The sequence below is a fragment of the Cucurbita pepo genome, chromosome 4 (genome assembly GCF_057944985.1).
Source record: "Cucurbita pepo subsp. pepo isolate OVF chromosome 4, ASM5794498v1, whole genome shotgun sequence".
Lineage (NCBI taxonomy): Eukaryota > Viridiplantae > Streptophyta > Magnoliopsida > Cucurbitales > Cucurbitaceae > Cucurbita > Cucurbita pepo.
Genome location: NC_141801.1, coordinates 2,353,405 through 2,379,313, shown reverse-complemented (window position 1 = coordinate 2,379,313; position 25,909 = coordinate 2,353,405). Strand labels below are relative to the sequence as shown.

The window sequence follows — 25,909 nt, the reverse complement described above, 5'->3', positions numbered from 1 at the left end:
ATTTCATGATGAATCTTGTAAGATTCTCGAGAAATTCTTCGATTTTTTCGTACGTTCGTGACACAGAACTCGACTACTACAAGAAGTTACTTTAAGAGGAAGGAAAGAAAGGGATTTTTTCTCGTTAGATAAATGGATACGGAGACGGAAAGGGTGGTCGGCCTTAGGGGCATTAGTCATTAGTTTAACGGCCGTTCATGTCATAAACGGTCAAATGAAAACGAAATGGCGCCAAATGTTCACCATTAGTACGGGTAATGGCCGTAAATAAATATCGTCACCCCCAATCAATCGAACCATTGAATCTTCCAAACTCTCTCTCTCTCTCTCTCTCTCTCACACAGTTCCCATGGCTTCCCTTTCCTTTTCTTCTCTCTGCCTCACTGCAAATCCCTCTCCTCGCACATTCGGATCTGGAGCGTCCCACAGGTTTAACCACCTCACCACCTTCGGATCGTCGGCGAGTAAGAGATTTAGGTCTTCCATTTGCAGAGCTGCCTCCCTCGCCTTTCGCGATCTTGATGCAGATGATTTCCGCCATCCTCTTGACAAGCAGGTTCGAAGTTTTTTCTCGTTTCCTCACTGATTTTTGTTTGCGTGTTTGCTTTTCTTTTTCGTATTTTTTTGACTGCGTCATTTGTGAGATTGATGAAACGAGTTATCAGACAGATTAGTATTTTGGTGTGTATGTTACGAGGAATTATTTGCTATGTTTATCTCTGCTAATGATGATGGAAGCATGTTTAATTGTGATAAGAAAGTTTTGTGTTGACTGGAATAATCTTCAAGTTCAAAAAATTTCAATTATAAAATAACTATTTATTCCTAAAACGGTTTTTACTTGAATTGGATTATGTGAATCACAAGAAATACACCGGCTGTATAGAGAGATTGGTCTTTTTGTTATATTTTGTTATGTATGTTACGAGAAATTATTTGGTATGTTTGTTCTCTGCTAATGATGATGGAAGCATGTTCTATTGTGACGAGAAAGCTGATACTAATAACCGCGTTGTCTATACAGCCGGTGTATTTCTTGTGCTTCTCATAATCCAATTCAAGTAAAAACTGTTTTAGGAATATTTAGTTATTTTACGATTGAAAATTTTGAACTCGAAGTTTATTCCAGTCGTACGGAACATAAAATTTTTAACAGATTCAAAATTATCTACACAAGGCCTTAGTTTCCTTTATTCTCATACGTGAAAGCTTTTTGTGTTTATAATGGTCGATGGCCGAGGGGTTTCTATTATTATGCTTAGACGAAAAGGAAAAAAAATAACCAGAGAAATGAAGAGAAGAAAATGGAGAAATTTGAGGGAATGGGGGAGCTACGAAGAAGATGGAACTCGATTAAATTATCCTAATGGCATATCTGCAATTCATTTTCAGACACTTCCTACAGATCTGGACTCGAATATTTCTTTTGATTTCTGTGGATTAACGTTTGGATTATTAATATAAAACGAGGATATTATGACATGATAGGAACTTGAGCTTATTTAAATTACCATTGAACCCAAACGTGTTAGCTTTTGAGTTAGGTCGAGTTCTTTCCAATTCATTCTTTTAGTCAGGAAAAATTCCTCGCAGGGAGTGATGTCTACTGGATAATGACTCAACAGTTAATAAATGTACCATATTCCAGTCTCTCTATTTCGTAGAGTTAAGAGCAATCATCACATGAAAATCTAAGATTGAAGTAGCTTATGGTCATAGATTTTATTTATTTTTTAATATCCTCTTGCTCAAGTCAAGAATTATTCTCTCATGCAGAACACAATGATTTTGCGGGCAATTCCAGGGTTGAGCGAGCTTGGGAAGGTTTTATTGGGTAAGAGAACTGATGAACTTTCTGAATGATCTTCGAGCGTCCAATTGATAAAAAACATGCCTGTTGGAAAACAACCGTCTAGCTTCTGCTGAGTTTCCAGTTCAAGTATACATATTTTTATGATTGCAGCATGACTGGGTTGTTACAAGTTAGAGTTTAGCTTGTGAATGGTTTCCCGTCAATGAACTTACGAAAGAGCTTTAATAAATCTGATCTGCAACTAGGTTGTTGATGTTTTCATGATGATGATAAATTCATTAAAGACTGTAAACATGTTTTATATATAAGGTCCTGTGAGCATAAATTATTTTTTTATATTCATGAGCGTTCATTCCCGTTTACCTGCACCTCGACAATTTTGAAGGACAGTTGCTTGACATTACTACATTTGGTTATTGAAAAAACTGGTAGGATACTAAATTCTGCATAGTTAACCACCATAGCCTTAATTTGTTTCCTCTAACCCCTTTACTATTTACATTTGGCCTTATTGGTCACTAAGCAAACTAATGGTGGTTTCGTGAACATAATTTATTTATTTATTTCTTTTATGCATTATATATTTCAATCAGTTACTTCCATATCTGGTTTTGCCCTCGTTTGGCTACCTAGTTCTAATATTTTTTCCGTTAATGGCTCTGTTGTTTTGTCATTGCAGGAACCGTGACTGAACAAGTCATGCTCCTTGAGAACATAGGAACATCAATACTTGTTTCTGAAAATCAGGTGTTTGAACCCTAAAAATCCATTATCTGACGATTATATATTTTGCTTTACACCTTTTTAAAGATTTGACTCATTAGAAATCGAATATTTTCCCCTATGAGTTCTTTTTTTTTTCAATCAGAAATGCACTAAGATGAAAAGACTGGTCTGAATCTTACTAATAAATTAGTATCTTCCAATCAAATTACACACAAAACTTATGCATCTTTTCTCTTACTAAACTTAAAGACTATCTCTTAGCAGTTAGCTCTTCCAACTCTACTTTATCACTTGGATAAATGGTGGGAGTGCATTTAAGTTTATGCATTTGGGTATCTGGGATTTCCATTCAGATATGCAAAAAAATTGCTTGTCGCAGAAATTCCTTGCAGTTAATATGGAAATTGTATGATGAGCATCAGTTGTTCCTTACTAGGTGAACATGATGGGATTAAGCATGACATTTATAGCTAATGTGGAGCATATGTTTCTTCCCTGTTCAGCTTTCAGATCTTTATCAATTGATAATTGAGGCCGCCAAAGTACTCAATGTTGAGGCTCCGGATCTATACGTCCGTCAAAATCCTGTGCCAAATGCTTATACATTAGCCATAAGTGGCAAAAAGCCGTTTATTGTTGTTCATACTGGCCTTGTGGAGCTTCTTACACAAAAAGAATTGCAGGTATTCAATTATCTTCTAATAGGCACATGCTAAGTCTTGGGTTGCTGAATCAATTTGTAGCTTCATTTCTTTCATAGCAAAAAAGACATAAAATGCTTAGCATGGACATCATTGATCAAATACATGGCCATGCCATAACGTGGAACTCAAGTGTATTTTTTATTTATTATTTCATTATTGATGCTATTGCTATCTGTCACGTTACGTAACTTTCTATCACTTGAAATTTTCAGGCTGTTTTGGCTCATGAATTGGGTCATCTAAAATGTGACCATGGTGTGTGGCTTACATTTGCGAATATTCTTACCCTGGGAGCTTATTCTGTACCGGGTAAGCATTTAAATGACGGTTTGATTAGTATAATATAATTGTTGGGGCTAATTTGTTAATTGATCCTGTTAGAGAGTGGAGGAGTAACTATTGAGTACTAATGCAACAGTCTAATTCTATAAGACAAAGTTATCGATGGCATTGTTGGAGTGCATATAAGAATTTTAACATGAAAGAATATCATTTTTCTCCGTGGTCACCACAAGCATTATGATATGATATTTAAACGGGGAAAAAAATCAGGGAATATGTAGGCCTCAGGCTAAAGCTTTTTAAGTAACATACCTAAATTTCATTTATTATATTTTATAGGGCTTGGTGGTCTTTTAGCTCGGAACTTAGAAGAACAATTATTCCGTTGGCTTCGAGCAGCAGAGCTAACTTGTGATCGTGCTGCCCTTCTTGTCGCTCAGGATTCTAAAGTATGGATTTTATTTAACTATAAACCTCAAATTTCATCCGATTCTCTCCCTTCTAATCTGTAGATGAATTTTCTTTTTGAACTTCTTTTCTCAACTATTTGATTACTCATTTGCTCCAACAAGAGGTGGTCATCTCTGTTCTGATGAAACTGGCTGGGGGCTGTCCGTCTATAGCTAATCAATTGAATGTGGATGCTTTTTTGGAGCAAGCTCGCTCTTATGACAAAGCTTCTTCAAGCCCCGTAGGCTGGTATATAAGGTGAAAAACTTGTAAGGCGTATAAAGTAGCAAGTTATATCAGTCCCTGTGCTTGTCTAACTTGTTGTTTTTACAGAAATGCTCAAACAAGACAACTCTCACACCCTCTGCCAGTTTTACGAGCACGTGAGATTGACGACTGGTCAAAAAGTCAAGAATACAAAAATCTTTTGAAGCGTGGAACAAAGATCAATTCTGTTGAAACAGTTTAATGGCCTCGTGTATAGCATCAGAAATATTAACAGTTTAGCAACTTTTATACGGTAAGCGATTCTGAGTTTCTTTATATCCTTTTGTTCTGTGACCTCGATAACCTTATGCATCAATACATCACATGACCATGATCTATTTTTATCTAGTCTACATCACCATGACCTTGATAACCTTTTTTTTCAAACAACATATTTTCATTGGTATGGTGTGATGAAATATTCCGAAGAAAGACCCTGATAACCCTAAACATCAATATGATCACACATCTAAGAAAAAAAAAGTGATTAATAGGTCATCTTTGGATTGTGAGATCCCACATCGATTGGAGAGAGGAACGAGTACCAGCGAAGACACTGGTCCCTGAAGAGGGGGGTGGGGGTGGATTGTGAGATCCCACATCGGTTGGAGAGGGGAACGAAACATTCTGTATAAGGGTGTGGAAACCTCTCCCTAGCAAACACGTTTTAAAAACCTTGAGGGGAAGCTCGAAAGGGAAAGTCTAAAGAGGATAATATCTAATATCTGCTAGCAGTGGGCTTGGACTGTTATCTGTAACACATTCTATTGGGAAAAACATGTTAGTTTTGCAGATTTTACCTTGAAATTTAGGATGGTATCATTTGTTAGGGGCATAAGAGTATTTTTCACTAGATTACCATCATCATGCTAAAAAGTAAAACTATTGTTATGATGTCCATTGTATTGGTTGCGTTAATACTTCCATTGAAGCTTCAAATTTCCTCAATGGAATCATTACTATTTACTTCCACGTCCTCGCAGTTGTACACTATCCACTTTATTGTGTTTCATTATTTTGCTTGATTTTCAGGTCATCAAAATGTCAATACAATGAACAATTGACGAAAAGCTCTCCACCATTGGCTATCATGTTCAGAATTACCCAAATAAACGGCTTCTTCTTAGATATCCAAGCCAGATATACAGCAGATTTCAGTCATTTCAGAAGTGGTATATATATATAAATCTTCATTACTTCCACTTCGTTAGCAAATTATACAGTCTTAGATATGAAGTAATATCAATCTAAATGTACTATACTGTCACAATTACTGTCATTCTATTCTATCTCCACATATTAATGAAGTATGTTTCTTTTGAGACAAATTACTGTGTTTGTTGGTTTTTATTCTGAACTTTCCTCAAAGAAGACAGGTACAGCAATAATACAGGCCTCCTAACTTGTCAAATGTAGAATTCCTGGACTTTTTCCTCAGAGCAAAAAGAGAATTGTAATCAAACACAGAGGAATCAAGGTCTTCCAGGGCATTAAAATTCTGAGCCCATGAGAAGCACGCAAAAATACATCATCTATGACTGGACCACAGAAGTCTCCATCTTTTGTTTTGGATGTAGTGTAGCTAAGGAAAGTGATTGTATTATCATCAGGAGCTGCATTGAATGGCATGGAGAATTTTACAGCTGAACCTGTTCCGTTGCTCTCCAACGTGAAATTCTGTGACCCCGATCCAGCTTGTACTCCAACAAGGAATTTAGCTTCGCATGAATCGTTAGCGTCGCCAAGCGTGAAATTCAAGGTATATGAACCTGCCTGGAGTTTCACTGCTGCTTGAACTCCTGATGAAGCTCCAGATATCAGCTCTACTGCAGCATTACCTTGTGGAACAAAGAAGTGTTTTGAATTTATGTATCTGACTGTCCCCAGTATAGCCCACTGTGCTAGTGGTGAAAAGAGAGGAGTAGGAACTGAATCCAGTAGAACTCCTCCTTCCACGCTTTCGAGAAAATCTGGGCCGAACTCGAATCCTCCATTGACTACTAAGTTTCCTGCATCAATCAAAAGGAGCAGTAAGAAGTTTAATTACAGACACTAATCTGCCCATGGGTTTATAAGTAAGGAATACATTTTCATTGGTATGAAACCTTTTGGGGAAGCCAAAAGTAAAACCATGAAAGCTTATACTCAAAGTGGACAATATCATACCATTGTGGAGAGTCGTGATTCCTAACATGGTATTAAAATCATGCTTTTAACTTAGTCATGTCAATAGAATCCTCAAATATCGAACAAAGAAGTTGTGAGCCTCGAAGGTGTAGTCAAAAGTGACTCAAGTGTCAAACAAAGGATATACTTTGTTCGAGGACTCTAGAGAAGGAGTCGAGCCTCGATTAAGGGGAGGTTGTTCGAGGGCTCCATAGACCAGGGTGTACTTTGTTTGAAGGGAGGATTGTTGAGGATTGTTGGGAGGGAGTCACACATTGGCTAATTTATGGAATGATCATGAGTTTATAAGCAAGAAATACATCTCCATTAGTATGAGCCCTTTTGGAGAAGCCAAAAGCAAAGTCATGAGAGCTTATGCTCTAGTGAATAATATCATACTATCGTGGAGAGTCGTGATTCCTAACAGACTAGTGTTTAACTCACATTTTGAGGATCTTAGAAATCTACTTACCACTATCTGGCATCACTACACCCATTGTCTTGATATGAAGTGAGTCAATTACAGGCCAACAGGCTGGAGTAGAGTCATTAGCTTGGCTTCCAATTTGCAGGTTTACAGGCTCTTCATCTCCCCAGCTACCCAGAAAAACGCCATGGACCTCCCATGGCTCCTTCCCATAATGCTGGCTAAAGGTAAACATGGCATCACTATCTGGTGCCGAGACTAGCAATGGAGCTGTAGATGAACAATTCTGACCGCCAGGAGCCAGTGCGAAGGTCAGCAGGTAATTCAAAAAGTCTACATCGGCTATGAAGGTCTGGTTGATTCTTCCATCTTCACCCAATAAAATAGCATGTCCTTTTTCTGGCAATGAAATGTTTTCGCTTACTGTTATGTACTCACCCGTCCCCTGAAATGTCCATCCTGGAATTGTGCTGTTTTCGTTCAGTTTCACTGATGTTTTGTTTGAATTCTCCGGCAGGTTTGACGGCGGAGATTCAAAATCTGAATTCTTCAAAAGTTCTGAAAAAAGAAAAAGAACAGAGACAATGTCAGAGGAGACAACATAGCTGTCTTTAGCTGAACTGGGTAAGACATATATATATATACTCAGATTATCTTCAAATCTTCCAATCACTTGAAATCTAAATTTTCTTATGGGAATATGAACAAATGGCTGATGGTTTTACCTCTGGAGGTTACTCCGGCGGAAAGGAGGAGGAGGAGGAGGAGGGTTTCCGGCAGCCGCCATGGTTGGTTGGAGGAGGAAGGAGAAGGGAACTGCAAAGCCATTGCAGTGTGGAGAAAAAGTGAAGGCGTTGACTTGAAAGTTTCCAAAGGCAGACAGCTATTTCGAGTGGGTATTGTGAGGAGATGGAGCTTTTAATGAATGTGGAAGTACGACCAATCACGTGCCTTTCCACTTGGCCTCGGCCATCCAAATGTCGGTAGATGGGAATTCAAATGGATGATAAAGGGGAAAGGAAACTTCCCTTTGGATTAGCTATAAAATGATTTTGAGGTAAAGAGAGAAAGGAGAAAGCTTACCTGAAAGTGACTTTTTGGGATCTTTCTTGGCTTATTGCCATATGCAGACAGCTATTAATGAATGTTGACTTGAAAGTTTCCAAAGGCAGACAGCTATTTCGAGTGGGTATTGTGAGGAGATGGAGCTTTTAATGAATGTGGAAGTACGACCAATCACGTGCCTTTCCACTTGGCCTCGGCCATCCAAATGTCGGTAGATGGGAATTCAAATGGATGATAAAGGGGAAAGGAAACTTCCCTTTGGATTAGCTATAAAATGATTTTGAGGTAAAGAGAGAAAGGAGAAAGCTTACCTGAAAGTGACTTTTTGGGATCTTTCTTGGCTTATTGCCATATGGCCTGATTCTGTCTTCCTTTTCGTGATAACGTTTTAGATCGGGGGAATTTGAGGCACGTACAGCTGGAGCAATGTATACAAGGGGAGAATTATACCGTTGTGATTGAAGAGGATTAGTTTTGCTCGAGCGAATGGTACGTACTCCTCTCTTCACAATTTGAATGATTTGTAGGAAAAAAAAAATAGTTTATTGATTATATCAATTAACATTTTTAGACTCTTTGTGATTCATATCTATTTTCACTTCATTTTACTTAAAATCGGTTTTCAAGATTACTAGTTGATTCATTTGAAAGTTTTGAGAATTTGAGGTACGTACCGTCGGAGCAATTGTTAAGGATAGTTGATCGTTCATTCTAAGGCAAATATCTTACATTACGGTTTACCATATTTGCCATATTTGCTATTTTATTAAAGGTAAATATATTATATTCATTTATCATTCTTTTCTTATATTGTTATTTCCATATTATTTGTAATTTACCATATTTTTGTATTCTGGAAATAATTATAAATAAGATGACTCTCGCTATCATTTAGGTGAGTCTGATTCAGCAAACATTTACAACAATATATACAAGGGGAGAATGATACAGTTGTGATTGACAGGATGGGTTTGCTTGTCGGAAGTTTTTAGTTATGGTACGTACTCCCCTCTTATCTTTTTATCAATTAAAATTTTAGACTTAAACACTAAGAAAATAAATTTTAGACTTGAAAAACTCTTTTGCTAAGAAGGGCGAATAAGCAGTCAAAATGAGTATAACTTAAGTGTTCAACTAGACAAAATAGTTGAGTATAACTTAAGTGTTCAACTAGACAAAATAGTTGAGTATAACTTAAGTGTTCAACTAGACAAAATAGTCCAGTTTGAATTCCTACTTTTTTATTTGAACGATAATATTAAAAGGTAATAAAAAAAATTTAATGGTGAGAATTTGTAGTCAAACTAAATTATTGTTGAACCAGTCAAATATTAGTAACATTTATTTATAAATATAGGCTTGATTTTTCAAAAAAATCCTACTTGAATTAAATGTAAATTTGAATTAGGTTTATATCATGACCCAAAAACTTTACTTACTCTGTCAAAAACAAGTTAGATTTTAAAATGAGTTTTTTATTTATTTTATTTTATTTTTTATTTTAAATTTAATAATTGTAGATTTTTTTTTTAATGATTATTTGTGTTTTATTAATTGAATTGTGTTTAGATGTATTTTAAGGCAAAGTCTTCCAAACAATATTATAAAAATAATACATTACATGAAACTTCCCAATATATATATATATATAATCCTAATTCCCATGTCCCATTGTCACCATTTCATGGATATCATAATCTCTCTCTTCTCCATCTCCATTTTCATCTTCCTCCTCCTCAAATTCCGGCCACCCGCCGCCCTCTTTTCCAGCCACTCTTCTCCGTCGACGTACCCTCTCATCGGCTGTCTCCTCTCCTTCTACAAGAACCGCCACCGCCTGTTGGATTGGTACACTGAGCTCTTGTCCAAATCCGCCACTGGCACTATTGTCATCCGCCGCCTCGGCTGCCGGCGGACGGTGGTGACGACGAACCCAGTTAACGTTGAGTATATTTTGACGACCCATTTCCTTAATTTTCCTAAAGGGAAACCTTTCACTGAGATTTTGGGCGACTTTCTTGGCTGTGGAATTTTCAATGTCGACGGCGAGCTATGGCGGACGCAGCGGAAGTTGGCTAGCCATGAGTTTAGCGCAAAATCGCTGCGGGAATTCGTCGTCAAGACATTGGAGTTGGAGGTCGAGAACCGGTTGTTGCCGACTATCAAAGCTTCGGCTCGAGATAATGTAGTCGTCGACTTACAGGTATAATATTGTCAACTTTGAATATAAACTCTGTGTTAATTATTCAATATAATTAAAATTTGTTAAAATAGAGTGAATTAAATTGAAAAAAAAAAAAGTTAGGTTTTAAAGTTTTGGTAGGTTTTGTAAAAATTTCTAGCCTTGCCTCTGCTCGCAGGAGTCACTAAGAGGGTTTGCATTCAGTGTAATATGCAAGGTTTTATTGGGAGGTGATGAAGAAGCCATTTCCGAGCTCGAAAAGAGCTTCGATGTAGCGTCAGAGGTGAGCGCCGGGCGGGCGACGAAGCCAGTTTACATGATATGGAAACTGAAGAGATGGTTTGGTGTCGGGTCGGAGCGGCGGTTGAAGATGGCGGTGGCGGAAGTTCACCGGAAGGTGATGAACATCATTGAGAAGAGAAAGAAGAAGAAGATCCAGGATTTCCATGACAGCAAAGATCTCTTGTCCAGGTAACCAACTACATGATTCATCAAATCATAATATTAAAAATATTATTACTCACATGCTATAAATAAATAAATAAATAAATAAATAAATATATATATATATATATATATATTAAAAACATTTTATTACAAATATTACTACTCACATGCTACATAGATAAATAATTTTAAAAGTTTAGATTATAGAGTATTTATTATATTCTAAAAGTTATTGAAACGTGGGAACTAACGATTTTGTTAATATACTGATTATAAGAGGTTATAGATGTCTTTAAAACTTGGAACTAGCGGGTTTTTGTAAGAGTATTTTTGAACTTTTTAAAAAAATTTAAGGTATTAATAAAATTAAAATTTTATTAACGAGTCTAGGTTTGGTTTCCGGGTCTGAAACCTCTGATCTCTTGATCAAGAATATATGTCAACCAAATAAACTATAGATTAGTTGACGTTTTTAATTTTTAGTCTTCTTAACTTATTGTTGAACATGAACTAAATCTACATTTTGCTAGGTTGATCTCTGTTGGCCATGACGACGAGGTAATTCGAGACATGGCCATAAGCTTTATCATGGCAGGTCGAGACACGACATCGGCTGCCATGACATGGCTGTTTTGGCTACTCACCCGTCACCCCAATGTCGAGAAACAATTAGTAGAAGAAATAGACTTTGAATCAACTTTGGTAGTCGAAAAGAAATTTGATTATAAATCTCTCAAAGAGCTCAAATTTCTCAAGGCATGCCTTTGCGAAACCATGCGACTCTACCCGCCAGTCCCATGGGATTCCAAACATGCCATTGTCAACGACTGCTTGCCCGACGGGACTCCGGTTCAGGCTGGCGACAAAGTGACATATTTCCCATATGGGATGGGTAGGATGGAGGCAGTATGGGGAAAGGATCGGTTCGAGTTCAAGCCCATCCGATGGCTGCTAGAACCAGAGGGTCATGGACGGAGAAGAGGCGTGAAACTAGTGAGTCCATACAAGTTTCCAATATTTCAAGCCGGACCAAGGGTGTGTTTAGGAAAAGAGATGGCTTTCATTCAGATGAAGTACGTAGTAGCTTCAATTCTCAGTCAATTCAGAATCAAACCTATCGCCGCCTCCGACTCCGACTCCGACGACCCTGTGTTTGTGCCGCTGCTAACGGCACACATGGCCGGCTTCAAAGTTCTGTTTCAGAGGAGAGAGAAAGAGAAAGAGAGAGAAAATTCAAAACATACAAAATTCCCAATTTAAACAATCAGAAGAAGAGTCAATTCAAACGATTCCAACACAGAACTAATAGAGTGTTGAAAAACATACATGAATTCAGAAACCAAGAACAGTTCTTAATTTCACCATTTCCATTTTCTTATATTATGAAATGAATAAAAAAAACTCATTCAAGTCAAGAATTGTTTGCCTTTTGAAGATTCCTGTCGGATAAACAATAAGCAAAATTGTAACGACCTAGACCCACCGTTAGCGGATATTGTCCACTTTGTTTTCCCTTTTAGGCTTCCCTCGAGGCTTTGAAACGAGGGGAAGGATTCTACACCCTTATAAATGATGTTTTGTTCTCCTCATCAACCAATGTGGGACATCATAATCCACCCCCTTCGGGGCCCAGCGTCCTCGCTGACACTTGTTCTTTTCTTCCATCGATGTGGGACCACCACCAAATCTACCCTCCTTCAGGGCCCAACGTCCTTACTAGTACACCGCCTTGTGTCTACCCTCCTTCGGAGAACAGCAAGAAGGCTGACACATCGTCCGGTGTCTAGCTCTGATACCATTTGTAACAACCTAGACCCACTGCTAATAGATATTGTCCTCTTTGGCTTTCCCTTTCGGGGAGGGCTTCCCCTCAAGACTTTAAAACGAGGAGAAGGTTTCTACACTCTTATAGAGGGTGTTTTGTTCTCCGGTTTCTACACTCTTATAGAGGGTGTTTTGTTCTCCCCAACCAACGTGTTACATCACAAAAATCATAATCAATCGGCTTGAACAGACATTGCTGAATCACCCCCTCATGGTGGTCTCTCGAAGTTGATCTCAGCTATTAAACAATCTGGAGAAAATCTTCATATAAAAAAAAAAAAAAAAAAAAAAAAAAAAACAGACAGCCATTCATCCATCTTGGTCAGCTCAACATTGCTCGATTTCCATACGATATAATACTATTAAATGGTTTTGATCGATCTAATCGAGAAACAGATCGACGAGCTCGAATTTTCAAGAAACATGATGCTCTAACAAAAAAATCTCAACTTTATATGGTTGCAGATTCTACTACAAGAAACATTCCATTCTACAACAAAGGATGCTCTAAGAAAATGACTGAAGAAACCATATGTTGTTCATGAAGCATTTTCATCAATGCCCGTTTGAACTAAGGAGCATGTTTTTCGGAATTCACATACCATATGCATCAAGGAAACGTTCGCAATGATCGGGTGTTCACTAATAAACTAAAGGGTGTCGGTCGTACAGGTATCTAAAAATGGCAATCGTCGAGAGCAGCTCAACACGATCACAGTCATGTACTTCCACGATCACAGTCATGTACTTCCAGGTGCGTCGCTTCCTGCAGTTGGCTTTTGATTTATGTACCGGATGACAGCGTCTTCAACCCTGTTTAATCAACCATGAACTTTAAAATTCGAGCTCGAAATGATAAAAGGAATATATAACAGGTAATATCCCCATACTAGAATCTTTAACCCATTGAAAATTCTGTTTGCAAGCTAAAAGCTGGAAGAATAATCTCTTTTGAGAAAAGAGATAAAGAACACAACATATAGCAAAACAATGCGGTTAAATGGAGCCTTAATGGTTATATATATATGTATATGTGTGAGATCGCCTTAATGGTTATATATATGTATATGTGTGAGATCTCACGTCAGTTGGAGAGGAGAACGAAACATTCTTTATAAGGGTGTGGAAACCTCTCCCTAATAGACGCGTTTTAAAACCTTGAGGGGAAGCCCGAAAGGGAAAGCCCAAAGAAGACAATATCTACTAGCGGTGAGCTTGGGCTATTATAAATGGTATTAGAGCCAGACACCGGGCGATGTGCCTGCAAGGAGGCTGAGCCTCGAAGGGGGGTGTGCTAGCACGGACAGTGGGCCCCGAAGGGAGGTGGATTGGGGGGTCCCACATCGATGGAAGAAAGGAACAAGTGCGAGCACGGACGCTAAGCCCTGAAGGGGGTGGATTGTGAGATCCCACATTGGTTGGGGAGGAGAACAAAACATTCTTTATAAGGGTGTGAAAACTTCTCCCTAACTGATGCGTTTTAAAAACATTGAGAGGAAGCCTGAAAAGGAAAGCCCAAAAAAGACAATATCTGCTAGCGGTGGGCGTTTTAAAAACCTTGAGAGGAAACCCGAAAAGGAAAGCCCAAAAAATATCTGCTAGCGGTGGGCTTGGACTGTTATCGTCTACTTATAAATCCACTTACCGCTATGAATTGTTAAACAATGAATACAAGGATAAGAAGTATAAACAGCAGTTGGAATTGAGAAGAAACTTACCATGGTTGATGGAAGAAATCCGACCGGCGCTCCTTCTCAGGATTTCGACTACCTTCACCTGCAAGAAGTTTAAGATCCTTGCTTTGAGAATCAATCAGGGCATCAATAAACTCCACCGGTGACTGACTGAACCCAAGGAAAAATGCTCGTCTTCGTCGATGCTCATGAATTTTTCTTATAGCTGTACATATTGCTTCGTCACACGCATCGATCTCCTTGTTCTTCTCTGCATTGGCTAAAAGAGCAGACAATTCCCTGTGAATTGGAAAAGGCACATCAACCAACACATCATAACATGCTGTACCCACTGGACTATTCCCTGAAAGCTTAATCTTATGCTCCAAATGTATAGGCTGCGGAGGGAACAAATGTTGTGATATTCTCTGTGAAACCATGGTGAATTTCATCTTGTCTTCCCCAAATACCTTCTGAAGAGGTTGATCACAATGAAAGATAGACGGATCGTTGGGATTCTGAAGTTTCCTAGCCTTTACATAATGCCAGATTGCAGCTATTATTCTCGGGCGAGTATCGACTTCAATACCAAGAACTTCCATTAAAGCAGGCGATAGCTTGAACTTCTCTGGAATATAATTCATTTCTAATCGAATGTTGACCGAAAATTCTTTATCCCCTTTTCTCTTCACCTCAAAGCCCTCATTCGGTGCAGGCGACCGAGCGTTTTCCCATACTATGATATGACTATCTGGATATAACCTCTGGTCCAAGGAAATGGTTACTCTCTTGAAGAAAGCTGAAAATTTTGGGTACAAAGGATTTGATCTTTGTACCACCCCGGGATGATCCGGATCGATCCCATCTTCCAAAATCCTACCTATTATCTTAAGGGTCCAGGTAGGAGGATCAGCATTTGGTTTTCTGGGAATTGTGTTAACTTGATTTGCAAATGTGTTGAAGACATAAATCCGAAGAGTTTTCTGAATGCAAGGCGGGTTTTTAAGTGCTTCATGGATATCAACTTTCTTTCTTGCAAGTGCAGCATCGACACGAGACTCGAACTCAAGCAGCTGAGTGTAGAGAGCAGACTCCGGTAAGATAGCAGCAACTTTTTCTTGAAGCTGCTTCTCAGGTAGTTTCTGCTTCTTTTTCCGAGCAGCAGGAGTGAGTTCCATAGTTTTCAACGGCGAAAACGGGGTAGCAGGGGGAAGAATAGGCGGTCTAACCGGTGGCTTTTGAGGAATTCGCTTCACACCTGCAAGGCCAGGTGTGGAAAACCCCTGCAAAGGAGAACCCATGTTCCCACCACCAATACCCTGGCTCTGAGTTAGGGATAGCCCTTGAGCTTGTAAATGAGCTTGAAACTGAGCGTGAGCTGCTTGTGCTTGAGCTTGGGCATGAGCCTTCAACTGAGCTTGGGCCAAAGCCTGAGCAGGGGTTAGCTGAAATGGAGTTTGAAACCCAGCTCCTAATTGAGATTGAGCTTGAGGCTGTGGAAATGAGGAATTTGCAGCCATAGATGGCGGAATTATCCCAGAATTTCCAAAAGGCGACGAAGAAACCCCTCCAAGGCTCTTCGGTGGGTTATTATTGTTCATATTGTTCATATTGTTCATATTGTTCATAGACATCAGAAACAGAATCGAAAGGATCAAAGCATATCTCAGACGTTTGATCCACTACAAAAACGAAAAAAACAAACCCAACAGTACGCAAATTCCAGATTCTGTGAAGAAACAGAGCAGAAGAAACAGAATCGAAATCTCAAAATTCCAGAAAATCGAGGGAAGGCCGAAAACCCTAACACCAAATCGAGACGTCAAAAACCCTAGCACGAAACACAGAGTTGCAGAAGAGGAGAAAGGAGGAAAATCACAAAGAAAATCGATCAGAATACACGAACCACATCAGAAAAAGAAAGGGGAGCATGAATTGAAAGGAAAAAAACAGAAGAGATCGAAATTGAAATTGAGTAAAAAGGGAAAGTGGAGTGAATTGTAGGGCTTACAGAGATGAAGAAGTGACTGGAAGTGAAGCTTTCTTGCTGTAAGCTTAGAACAGAAACAAAAATGGTGGGATTTGGTTTGAAAGAAGAAGAAGAAGAAGAAGAAGAAGAAGAAGAAGAAGAAGAAGAAGAAGAAGAAGAAGAAGAAGCTTTTCTTCCTTCTTCTCACTGTTCGTCTATCTCTCTTTACACAACATTTCCTTTTTCCTCTGTAAAATTAAGGAATTTGTAAAAAGGGTAAAATTGTCCGCCGCCCACATTTTTCGTCCGGTTCAACCAAACCGACCGGTCCGACCCATGACTTTTTTTTTTCTCTCATTTTTTTCCATTTTCCGGTTTATTTATTTATTTATTTTCCAAGAATTTGTCTTTTACACTTTTGAAATTTTTTATTTTACGTTTGAAATTTTTGTTTAAAAGATATTTTCAAAGAATTTTGATTAAAAGAATATAAAAATTGGCATAACAACAAATTATAAAAATGAAAAAATTTAGAACTAAGAGCTTTGAAAATTAATTATGCATCATTTTCAAATTATTTTAATTTTTTAATTTTGTGTCAAATAAATTAACGAATTAAAATTTTAAAATTTTTATGTCTAATAGAATCTTAAAATTTTAATATTCATGTCTCGTACATTAATAGTAGAGGTGTTCATTTTATCGGTGAGGAACGAGAGGGAGTGGAGAATATTTTTTTTCCGTTATAAATGAGGCTATGTAGAATTCCGTGGGATGGAGAATGAAGTAGGTGGCAGGAATGGGGACGAGAAGGCTTCCCCATCTTCGACCTACTCTTTGGACATCTCTAGTTAATTATCACATTCTCATTTTTAGTTTCTTAAATAATAAAAAACGAAGAAAAATTACCTATGGGGGAACTTCATCCTTACAAATTTCCCGCCCAAGGAATTCCCGCAAACATAAATGGAGAATTTTGTAGGATGGAAAATGAAGTAGGTGGCCGAAGTGGGGACAAGAAGACTTCCCCATCTATGGACACTCTAGTCAATTGTCACATCAATTCTCCTTTTTAGTTTCCCGAATATCCTTCCACCGTTTAACAACAAAAAGAACAGAAAAAACAAAATACATGATATCTATTCTAACCCTCCGACGTTTAGTTTCTAAGATAACTCATAAGATACACAAGTTTTTAGACAGATGATCACCATAATTCAAACTCGTCTCATAAGATACTACTTACTAGATTCTCGTTGACGACCTACTAACTTAGGGTGGTTTCTATTGGATAGATATAACAAGCTGCTAGCAACCTGACTGCAATCAAATGCCTATCAACATCTAAAATTCCCAAACTATGTTGCAACACATTGCAACTAAAATGGTCCTGCAACACAAAAGCACAAGCAGAACAAATAATATGCCAATGAAGTTAGTTCAATCATCTACGTCTCACACTTTCTTATTCTTTTTTCATGAAACATCCATCTCTTTCTTTGCACCATCGAGAAATAAGACTGACTAATCCTAAGGCAAAGGGACAGGGGCGTGTCAAATCAAAATACCCAACAAGCATTAGTTCTCCCTAAAAAAGGAGGTGATCCAGCTGCACCTTTCATGCGGTTAACTCTTTGTGGGAAAAGAAATCCATCAAAAAGTCGTTACAAAAAGAATAAAAAAATAAAGATTTACCTTTGAAGGATCTTGCATTTCTTTCCTTCCAAAACCGCCACAAAAGAGCTCTAGAGCACAATGGGTCATACCTAGAACTCAAGGACAGAGATATATACAACCAAGGAACAGAGAAGATTCAAACTAAGTCATTTATAAGCACAAGCTCAAACTCAATAACCTAAAGATTATATGACACCAAGAAATTTGATCAAAATCAAAAAAGTTCATGGAAGAATTTCAAGATGGCTTGTAAAGAATGGAAATGAGAGAACAAAAATTACTTTCCACATTCCACTTATGAGTGTTTATCATTAGTCAGAGAATGATTCTCATTAAATAAGTGAGACCTAATCCCTTCTGTACCTAGTTTACAGGTATCATCTGTCACTAAGTTAAAGACAAAAGACAGAGACATAGAACCCATAATTCCTTCTATGCCTAATTCCTTCAGTTCCCATTAGATAAATGAGACCTTAATTCCTCCTATACCTAGTTTTACAGGCATCCCTCTCACCATTTAACAACAAAAACAAGAGAGAAATGTCATTTCCAAAAATTCTAGCAATAAAACCCATAATAATTCAAACATCAATATGTACAATCCTGCTAACTTTCGTCACATTATCAACTAGCACCAAATATGATGATCAAAGAGATTCTAAATGAGGACACCTTTCAATGCTAAATGGGCTCATTCTCGAACTTATAGAACAGATCCTGGGTACAACTTATCGATGAGATCATATTCACGTAATGCGCATGGGCACATGCTCGAACTTAATATCTTAATATCTAAAAACAAGGAATATGAACATATCATGGATACATGAAGATGTAGCATGCGTGATGACAATTGAGTTTCGGGTGGGAAGGTCCCCCAACATCAGATATCTCTCTGCATTTTCCTTCACAGAAAAAAGAGTATCATAAAAAAAGAGGAGATTAGCAGAAGTATTTGGAAGACATCAAATGTCATATTAGCACAAATATGCTTTCTGAAAATATCGAAAACAAAAGTACAAATAGAGAGTTTCACTTCAATCTCAAAGTTATGATGCAAGTTTACAGATATCTTCATATTCAACAGCCTTAAGCACCCGGCCATCGTATACACCCTTTTCTATTTGCACTTTAGCACAAAACTTATCGGTGTCAACACCCAACAACCTAGCATTCGATCCACGATATGCCCCATTCACTATCCTGACTAAGCCACCAATTTGTGGTATCACTGTTTCTAATTCTTCTTGATCAACTCTCAACACATGCTTTCCATCAAGCGTTTCAATCTCTCCAACATATTTATCAATCACCTTTCGCACAACTCCCTTCTGTTTATAGTATCCCATCTCAGCCAAATTCTTACTCATGACCTTCACAATTATTCCCTCACACAGCCAGTAATCCTTTCTATTAATCTTCTCCTTCTTCATCTCTTCTTCTCTCATCAACGCCTCCAAAGCTGACAGACCACCGCTACCCATCTTGTTTTTGGAAGTCTCTCCAGGTTTCCCCTTGGCAGTCTCACCATTCTCATCCTCATCAAAAACCACCCTGGAACTCTCTCCTTTCTCCTTTAATTTTGATGTTGTTCCCAAAGAAAATCCAAGCTTAACGCCACTATCCAATTTTAACTCCCTCGTTTGTTCAGCCTCCAAAGGTTCAGCAGATACAGAAGTCAAAGGTGCTAATTGCTCAGCCCTCTCAATTTGCTTCTGTATCTCTCTCTCTTGCTTCTCTTCTTCAGCCAAATCTGCCCTCATCCTCTTGTTTTTCATTTTCTCTTTAAAAAGCGTCTCTGAATCTCTATCAATGTAAGTAATGAACCAACCCTTGGGAGTCTCGTCCACCTTACACTGCCCTGTTCGACCCAAGTGTTTTACAAACTCAGTGAGAGTAGCCCACTGCGTTGAATTCATATGAATATGATGTCTGTCATTGATGTATTCGTTGTAGACCACTGTAGCTGCCACACGACTGAACCGATGGCTACGCTTAATGTGCTCCATAAAAGATCTCTCAAACTCTTCGGAATAACCTTCAACAATACGATGGGGGTTTTGGCCAAAGATCTGCATTTGGCGTTGATGGCTTTCACTCATACAGTGACATTTAAAGCCATTTTCATCACGGCACTGCTTCTGACACATCTGACAATACCATCTGAGCTTCTGGAGCCCTTTTGCCTTGATTCTGTTTGCGATCGCTTTGGGGGTTAGAAATTCGTTCTTCCCCATTGAGATTCTCGAAATTTCCTTGCGAAGTTAGCAAGTCCCTGAATATAGAGAAATTAGGGCTTTTTCTATTTGAAATGTTCAGCACAATCCGATCCTCAACTAATTTTACTATGCTATCCAAAAAAAAAAAATAATAATAATAAAAGAAAGGGGGAAAAAACCCTAAAAACCTCAGCGACATTATAACTTTTTAAATCAAGAACATGAAATACAAATTATATGGACGTCGCTCTTAATTCCATAAATTCAAAGCATCATCGGTTAATTCGAGGGAGAGAACTTCCAATTTTCTAAAAACAAAAAAACAAAAACCACGATCCAATTTGTCGCAACAAATCAAAATGGCAATCAGAACAGCCAAATACACAACCACGTCTGTTTTCCTTTTCTCGTTGCCATTCGACGATTCTAATTATATATATGGGGGGAAAAAAATGAAACAACTCTTCGGTTCTTCCATTGGAAGATCCTAATTCGTGTTTTTCAAGTGAGAAGAAAAGCCATAGACGGAGATTGGAAGAATACCAGTAGCAACCAGAGAGTAGAAAACCGATGAAGGATGCGGCGGCGACACTGAGCGTGAGAGAGGCAGCGGCGGCACTGAGCTGAAACGGAGAAGAAGACCTCTGAAGAAGAACTGGGGTTGCAGCCGTGAGTGGGAGGAAGATTTAGAAGGTATTGCCTCTTCCTTTTATTTATTTAACTTATTTCTTTTTATAAATATGTAAAATTTACCTTTTATTTTATTTTATTTTATTTAAAATTTCCCACAAACATCTTTTAGATCTACGGTTCATATGACCCGACAATTTGATCAACTGACAACCCGACAACTCAACCTAACCCGACAACTCAATCCAATATGAAAACTGAGCGTTGAGTTGACTTGAGTTGTGAACTCAGTTGTAAACTCTACCGATCCAACTAAAAATTCAAACAAGATGGCTTGAGTTCTCGAGGGGAGTTGACTCAAGCGATGGAGTCAAGATTTTGGAGACGAACTTCGAAAAAAGAAGAATTTGGATTTGGACGTGAAATTGTGTCAAGCTAAGAGAATCCAGATACAACTTGAATTTTTGAAAAAACATAGGGTCGAGATTCAAGAAATGAGATATATTAATTTAAATTTGGACATGAATGATCGGTGTTGCTGCCAAAATATGAACTAAAGATATCTCACGTGACGTTCACATGATAGCAATAATAAATTTGTTTTATGGGACGTCGTGACGTACAAAACAGAAGAAATCGAGGGTTTAGAGCTAGAGAATTAGTGTAGTGTCCCTACGTTCGTGCTTCAAGATATCGTAAAACATTTCGAACTATTTAGTGATTTCACTTAAAAAAGTTTCAACCATACATCGAAACTTCGATATAACGTACCGACAGGGATCCATTCAATTATCCGACCTCACTCGAACGGTTAAGTTGACCGAATCTAACACAAGCATAGTTAACACTTTCAATAGAAACTGGTCTCAAGAAAAACATCTTCATATGATCAAGATGATCCACCCTCAGCTTCTTCATTGAAAGTGAACAACAAAAGAGTATATCGAGACGAGACAATAACTGTTAACGACACACGACCGGGAGCCCACGGTGAGCCGAAAAACCGAAAAAAGATGCCATGTCCTATAAGAAACGTGATAGGCAGCTCACGTCTAAGAAGAAACCGAAAAACCGACCAAACAAATGACACGGGACATTGGTTTCAACAAGCTTGTCTTATACACAATCAGAAAAGATAAATTCAGCAAGCTTGTCTTGTAGACAATCAGAAGTTAACAAGGCTAGAAACAGTTCATGCTATATAAGACCGAGAGAATAGCGACCGACCTCGAAAATAAACGATAAACCTATTGAGAATACCGAATGAGGCATTCGTTTTATTCACTCCGACACCAAACAGAACGAACATGGTATGATGAGAGCTTAATTCAAGCAACCATGACACAGCAGTTTAGAATAAAGGGGCTGAGATGGTTCGTGCCACAATAGAGACGCCTCCACCGCAACTGCTCGGCCCTCGGATCCGGGATGCAAGTGTATATGCTCATGGAATTGTTTGTAGATGACTCCGAAGATGAACCGATGACCAGAAGTTCATCCCCGAGCGACTTGAATGCAACTCCCCAACCTTTGTTAACAACAGAGAGCACTGGAACTGGACCCAAGTTCTTCCATTCATTTCTGTCTTTTAAATACACCTTCAGCTGGTTAGAAGACGGTTCGAGTGAGTAGAGCTCGTTGTTCACAACTGCAACAAGAGGAGGCGATTGAGAAGTCGATATTGGAGCATCTTCGAGCATGTTTTCGATCAAATCCCAAGAGTTTTTCTTCTCGTCGAAGACTTCGCCGCAAGTGAGATGGTTTCCATCTCTGTCTCTTCCTCCAATGACATAGAACTTGTCATCCATGAAGCAACCCGAACACTTCTTTCTTGCTCGGTGCATGTCCGGGAGAGGCTCCCATGACAAACTTTCGGGATTATACTTCTCGGCCGTGTTCAAGACAGTTTGACCGTATTCCATTCCCATACCGAAAGCACCTTCCGAGCTGAACTCTAGAGCAATGCCTCCAGCAACAAATGCATTGGCACCACAAGTAGCAGATGCAAATAAACACCTTGGACTGATCATTGAAGGGCCTTTGATCCATTTGTTCCCTACAAGCTGATACCTCCAAATAGTAGCTCCTGTAAGTTCTCGACCCGTGACGATGAGATCCGTGCCTGCACAAAGCGATTCCTTATCTGCATCCAAAAAGCAGGCATCTGATGGCAGGATAGGAAGCCTACGACACGACCGAAAAGTCCGATCAAACATCATCCAGCTACTCTCCCCACTAGCTAACATGAAAACAGATGGCTCTTTGTATCCAATTTCTTTCCTAATTGCAAACAGTTCACCACTCTTCACAAGATCCAAGTATCTCTTGCTCACACAAGACAACCTCCATTGCTCACATTGGGGAAACCGAGCCAAGATCGAAAGCTCCAACTCGTCACCGAATAAAGGAACTGAATAATCTGCATCCTGAGGTTTTGAACCAGAGGATTCACCAACACCAGAGTCCCCAGCCAATCGCGGTGTGGAACTACGGGCTACTAAGTCCCCATACACCATCTTTTTCTTCTTCCTCAAACCACTATCACACCTACACAAGCTCTCTATTCCTTGTTCTTCGCCCTCTAAACCTTTACCTTTAAACATGGATCTAACACTGCAAAGCCAAGAAACAGGAACAAAAAAAGAGCGAATATCCAATCAATTGATCAGTTTCTAGCCCTTGCTCCACCAAAAGCAATACACACTCTCACAAAGACCAAGGAGACAAACGGAAGCACAAAGATCCCAAATCACTTTCAGTCAGGCAAATAATCAAACACCTTATGTGCAAGTCCAAAAAACATCCAGCAGGCAAAAACAGATACAAAATCCACTCCAAAACCACAGAAACACAGAGATTTCAGCCAGTTCCAAGCTCATCCAAACACCAAATCAATCATAATACAAGAAACCCAGATGGAAAATCATGGAAAACAAACCAAAAAACAATCCAGCAAATGAAAATCAAAAAGGGGTTTACCAGAAAAGAGAAGCAGAGCCAAATCCGCGAAGAAATGGCCAAAAGGGTATCAGAAACTCAAAGAATCGAACCCTCAAAGCCGCTAGGGATTAACAATGGGAAGTGGGGGAAGAAGAAGGAGAAGAAGAAGAAGAAGAAGAAGAAGAAGAAGAAGAAAAGGGGCCATTAAAGCAAACAGAAGAATGAAAGTGAAGAGAGCAGGTGGCGGTGGTGGTACTAATAATGGTGGCAGAGGAACAGTAGACAACTCGAACACCACACACCACACACCACAATACAATATACAATACAAACCTACTTTTATGAGAAGATTAAAATAAGATTAAAGGTATAAATCAGTTCAAAATGGGCACTACATGAACAGCACCAACAAGATCCAAAGGCCAATTGCTACACAATATGATATTGGGTAGAGAGAAAAAGGGGAGATTCTGATTCTTACTGCCTGCCTGTTCTTCATTGTGTTCCTTTTTGTTTATGGGAAGAGAAGAACTGGTTGAACACAAATCTATCAAACACTTCATATTAAAAAAAACACTCCACTTTTTTCTATTAGATTCGATGATTTTGGGAATGAGAGGAATGGATTTCCAACTCATTTCTTACTCGGATTTCCATTTCTAGTATAGTTTAACTCTGATTATCGAAAATTTAAAGTCGGGTACGACAATATACATACTTTTTTTGAAGAAACGTCCTTGAATCAAGGGGGTGTTTTTTAAATTTTCGGGCTTTTCAACATTACCCATTTCTAAAAAAATATGTATCGTTGACTTATTGTAATTTTTTAAAGCAAATAGTCACAGTGGTCGTGAATTGTTGATTGATTAGAGCTTAAAAAGTGTATGATGGGTTCGAGATGGCTTTTGAGAATAAGTTTGAGATTGACTCTTGAGAATAAACATTATTGTAATGCGTTCTAGTCCGTGAAAGTTGCTATTTATACCAATAAGGTGTACTTTTCTTTTCGGTAGCTTCATCGTGTTTATTTATCTTGAAAGGATCTGGGTCGGTATGTGGGTATAGTTTTCGCTTTTAGAACCGAGAAGTAAAATTTTTCTAAGAAGCATGTGAAGACAAAACATCATTTTTCAGTCTTAGAACCCGTGTTGGTTCGTAGGAATAGTTTTCATTCACAGGGGATGTGGGAGAATGTCAGAGCACACAAGTGCTGAATCTGTACTAAAAAACCGAACATTTTTTTGGATTAAACCTCTGATCTTAACAAACGAAGCAGATGTTTTAACTATCGCTAAGCTCGTGTCGATATTGGTGACTCGAACAACTCGAATAACGTTCACAACCCAACTCAACTCAACCCTATATTTTTTTAAGTCTTTTTTAAAAATTATTTTTAAAAAATCTACTTATCCACGACACGTATTACATTAATAACTAAAATATCATAAAGTTCAAATATCAAACATTCACCGACTAGAACGCATTACTAACATCAGCTACAAACGTCAAATATAAACATCGGCTACGAACGCGTAGTAACCCTATTTTCAGGTAGGTCAGGTTGACGTGTTGATATACCAAAAAACTATAAACCTACAAACCGACCCGAACTTTTTTCAATTTTTAAACAATTCAATCGAAACTAAACTCAAAAAAAATTAATCAAATAGTTCAGGTTGGTTGAATTCTCGAGTAATCGAACACTCGTTTAAGCAATTTTTGGGTAAATAAATAAATATGCAAAAATGTAAGGGCCAAATATTTATTTACTTAAAAGTGACATGACTACTAAATGACATGAATTCTGAATATCATAATTAATTAATTAATTATTAATTTATTTTCTTTTTCTTTTTCTTTTCTCTTTTCCACTTTATTGAAAGAGAATAAAATCATTCTTTTGACCAATTAAATTTATTTCCCATCTTTTCAATTTTTTTTAATAATTAATTCTTTTTTTTTTTTTATTTCAATGTACTTTTAGGATTAAATTATATAAAATATGAAGTGGAGTCATATTTTAAAATAAAAACCTTTATTTATTTATTTATTTATTTATTTATTATTATTATTATTTAAATAACCTTAAAACTTCGAAATTAAAATTTAAAAAAATTAAATAATAATATTGAATGTCTAATAAATTTTTAAACTTTCAATTTTTTATTTAATAAATTTTTAACTTTTTGAATAATAATATTTAAAATAAATTATTAAATTATTGAGCTTTCAATTCTTAATAAATTCTAGACTTAGTTCTATATTTTTAAAATTTAATTTATAATATTAAATAAATAAATGAAAAAAATTTAAATTAATAAAAATATTTCTAAATTTGGTACGTTAAAATTTTAAAAGAATTCTAAAAAATAACTTTTAAATATCTTTTAATTTTAAAATTTTTCGTTTATATCCTTTAATTTTTTAAAAATTTCAAAAATACCCTAA

General features: G+C 37.7%; 6 protein-coding genes across 7 annotated transcripts; 2 read left to right on the top strand and 4 right to left on the bottom strand.

Moving 5' to 3' along the window:
* The first annotated feature begins 278 nt into the window (after positions 1 to 278).
* On the top strand, positions 279 to 5,570 carry LOC111792220 (Peptidase family M48 family protein). The gene is made up of 9 exons (XM_023673567.2): positions 279 to 556; positions 1,777 to 1,834; positions 2,493 to 2,560; positions 3,043 to 3,222; positions 3,456 to 3,552; positions 3,865 to 3,974; positions 4,100 to 4,233; positions 4,309 to 4,495; positions 5,275 to 5,570. Exons 1-8 carry the CDS (start codon positions 350 to 352, stop codon positions 4,442 to 4,444), a joined length of 990 nt encoding a protein of 329 aa, XP_023529335.2. The 5' UTR covers positions 279 to 349; the 3' UTR covers positions 4,445 to 4,495; positions 5,275 to 5,570.
* A 75-nt stretch (positions 5,571 to 5,645) lies between these two features.
* Positions 5,646 to 7,698, bottom strand: LOC111792219 (Emb:.1 protein, putative (Protein of unknown function, DUF642)). The gene is made up of 3 exons (XM_023673566.2): positions 7,561 to 7,698; positions 6,881 to 7,393; positions 5,646 to 6,251 (listed from the first exon to the last, which is right to left on the bottom strand). The coding sequence occupies exons 1-3, from the start codon at positions 7,661 to 7,663 to the stop codon at positions 5,677 to 5,679; spliced, it is 1,191 nt and encodes a 396-aa protein (XP_023529334.1). The 5' UTR covers positions 7,664 to 7,698; the 3' UTR covers positions 5,646 to 5,676.
* Positions 7,699 to 7,700: 2 nt separating this feature from the next.
* Positions 7,701 to 11,930, top strand: LOC111792218 (cytochrome P450 94B3). Its single transcript, XM_087123482.1, has 6 exons — positions 7,701 to 8,185; positions 8,293 to 8,389; positions 8,796 to 8,897; positions 9,470 to 10,103; positions 10,261 to 10,553; positions 11,060 to 11,930. Exons 4-6 carry the CDS (start codon positions 9,522 to 9,524, stop codon positions 11,787 to 11,789), a joined length of 1,605 nt encoding a protein of 534 aa, XP_086979608.1. The 5' UTR covers positions 7,701 to 8,185; positions 8,293 to 8,389; positions 8,796 to 8,897; positions 9,470 to 9,521; the 3' UTR covers positions 11,790 to 11,930.
* An 855-nt stretch (positions 11,931 to 12,785) lies between these two features.
* LOC111792217 (SWI/SNF complex component SNF12 homolog) lies at positions 12,786 to 16,220 on the bottom strand. The gene is made up of 3 exons (XM_023673561.2): positions 16,038 to 16,220; positions 14,072 to 15,857; positions 12,786 to 13,166 (listed from the first exon to the last, which is right to left on the bottom strand). Exons 2-3 carry the CDS (start codon positions 15,658 to 15,660, stop codon positions 13,094 to 13,096), a joined length of 1,662 nt encoding a protein of 553 aa, XP_023529329.2. The 5' UTR covers positions 15,661 to 15,857; positions 16,038 to 16,220; the 3' UTR covers positions 12,786 to 13,093.
* A 2,404-nt stretch (positions 16,221 to 18,624) lies between these two features.
* On the bottom strand, positions 18,625 to 20,591 carry LOC111793876 (DNA/RNA-binding protein Kin17, conserved region). The gene is made up of 2 exons (XM_023675942.2): positions 20,435 to 20,591; positions 18,625 to 19,947 (listed from the first exon to the last, which is right to left on the bottom strand). Exon 2 carries the CDS (start codon positions 19,907 to 19,909, stop codon positions 18,722 to 18,724), a length of 1,188 nt encoding a protein of 395 aa, XP_023531710.2. The 5' UTR covers positions 19,910 to 19,947; positions 20,435 to 20,591; the 3' UTR covers positions 18,625 to 18,721.
* Positions 20,592 to 21,617: 1,026 nt separating this feature from the next.
* On the bottom strand, positions 21,618 to 23,960 carry LOC111793877 (Galactose oxidase/kelch repeat superfamily protein). Of its 2 annotated transcripts, none has more exons than XM_087122968.1 (2): positions 23,943 to 23,960; positions 21,618 to 23,134 (listed from the first exon to the last, which is right to left on the bottom strand). In XM_087122968.1, exon 2 carries the CDS (start codon positions 23,122 to 23,124, stop codon positions 21,850 to 21,852), a length of 1,275 nt encoding a protein of 424 aa, XP_086979094.1. In that variant the 5' UTR covers positions 23,125 to 23,134; positions 23,943 to 23,960; the 3' UTR covers positions 21,618 to 21,849. The 2 variants fall into 2 exon arrangements, with proteins under 2 accessions (XP_086979094.1, XP_023531711.2); XM_023675943.2 differs by lacking the exon at positions 23,943 to 23,960 and adding an exon at positions 23,501 to 23,909.
* Between the last annotated feature and the right edge of the window lie 1,949 nt (positions 23,961 to 25,909).

Coding starts and splice junctions, on each gene's coding strand:
- LOC111792220 (XM_023673567.2), top strand. CDS start 350: ATGGCTTCCCTTTCCTTTTCTTCTCTCTGCCTCACTGCAAATCCCTCT. Junction 557..1,776: donor GCCATCCTCTTGACAAGCAG/GTTCGAAGTTTT, acceptor TCTCTCATGCAG/AACACAATGATTTTGCGGGC. Junction 3,223..3,455: donor TTACACAAAAAGAATTGCAG/GTATTCAATTAT, acceptor TGAAATTTTCAG/GCTGTTTTGGCTCATGAATT.
- LOC111792219 (XM_023673566.2), bottom strand. CDS start 7,663: ATGGCTTTGCAGTTCCCTTCTCCTTCCTCCTCCAACCAACCATGGCGG. Junction 7,394..7,560: donor CGCCGGAGTAACCTCCAGAG/GTAAAACCATCA, acceptor TTCTTTTTTCAG/AACTTTTGAAGAATTCAGAT. Junction 6,252..6,880: donor TGTAGTGATGCCAGATAGTG/GTAAGTAGATTT, acceptor TGATTGATGCAG/GAAACTTAGTAGTCAATGGA.
- LOC111792218 (XM_087123482.1), top strand. CDS start 9,522: ATGAAACTTCCCAATATATATATATATATAATCCTAATTCCCATGTCC. Junction 10,104..10,260: donor ATGTAGTCGTCGACTTACAG/GTATAATATTGT, acceptor CTCTGCTCGCAG/GAGTCACTAAGAGGGTTTGC. Junction 10,554..11,059: donor AGCAAAGATCTCTTGTCCAG/GTAACCAACTAC, acceptor ACATTTTGCTAG/GTTGATCTCTGTTGGCCATG.
- LOC111792217 (XM_023673561.2), bottom strand. CDS start 15,660: ATGTCTATGAACAATATGAACAATATGAACAATATGAACAATAATAAC. Junction 13,167..14,071: donor GATTTCTTCCATCAACCATG/GTAAGTTTCTTC, acceptor TTGATTAAACAG/GGTTGAAGACGCTGTCATCC.
- LOC111793876 (XM_023675942.2), bottom strand. CDS start 19,909: ATGGGGAAGAACGAATTTCTAACCCCCAAAGCGATCGCAAACAGAATC.
- LOC111793877 (XM_087122968.1), bottom strand. CDS start 23,124: ATGTTTAAAGGTAAAGGTTTAGAGGGCGAAGAACAAGGAATAGAGAGC.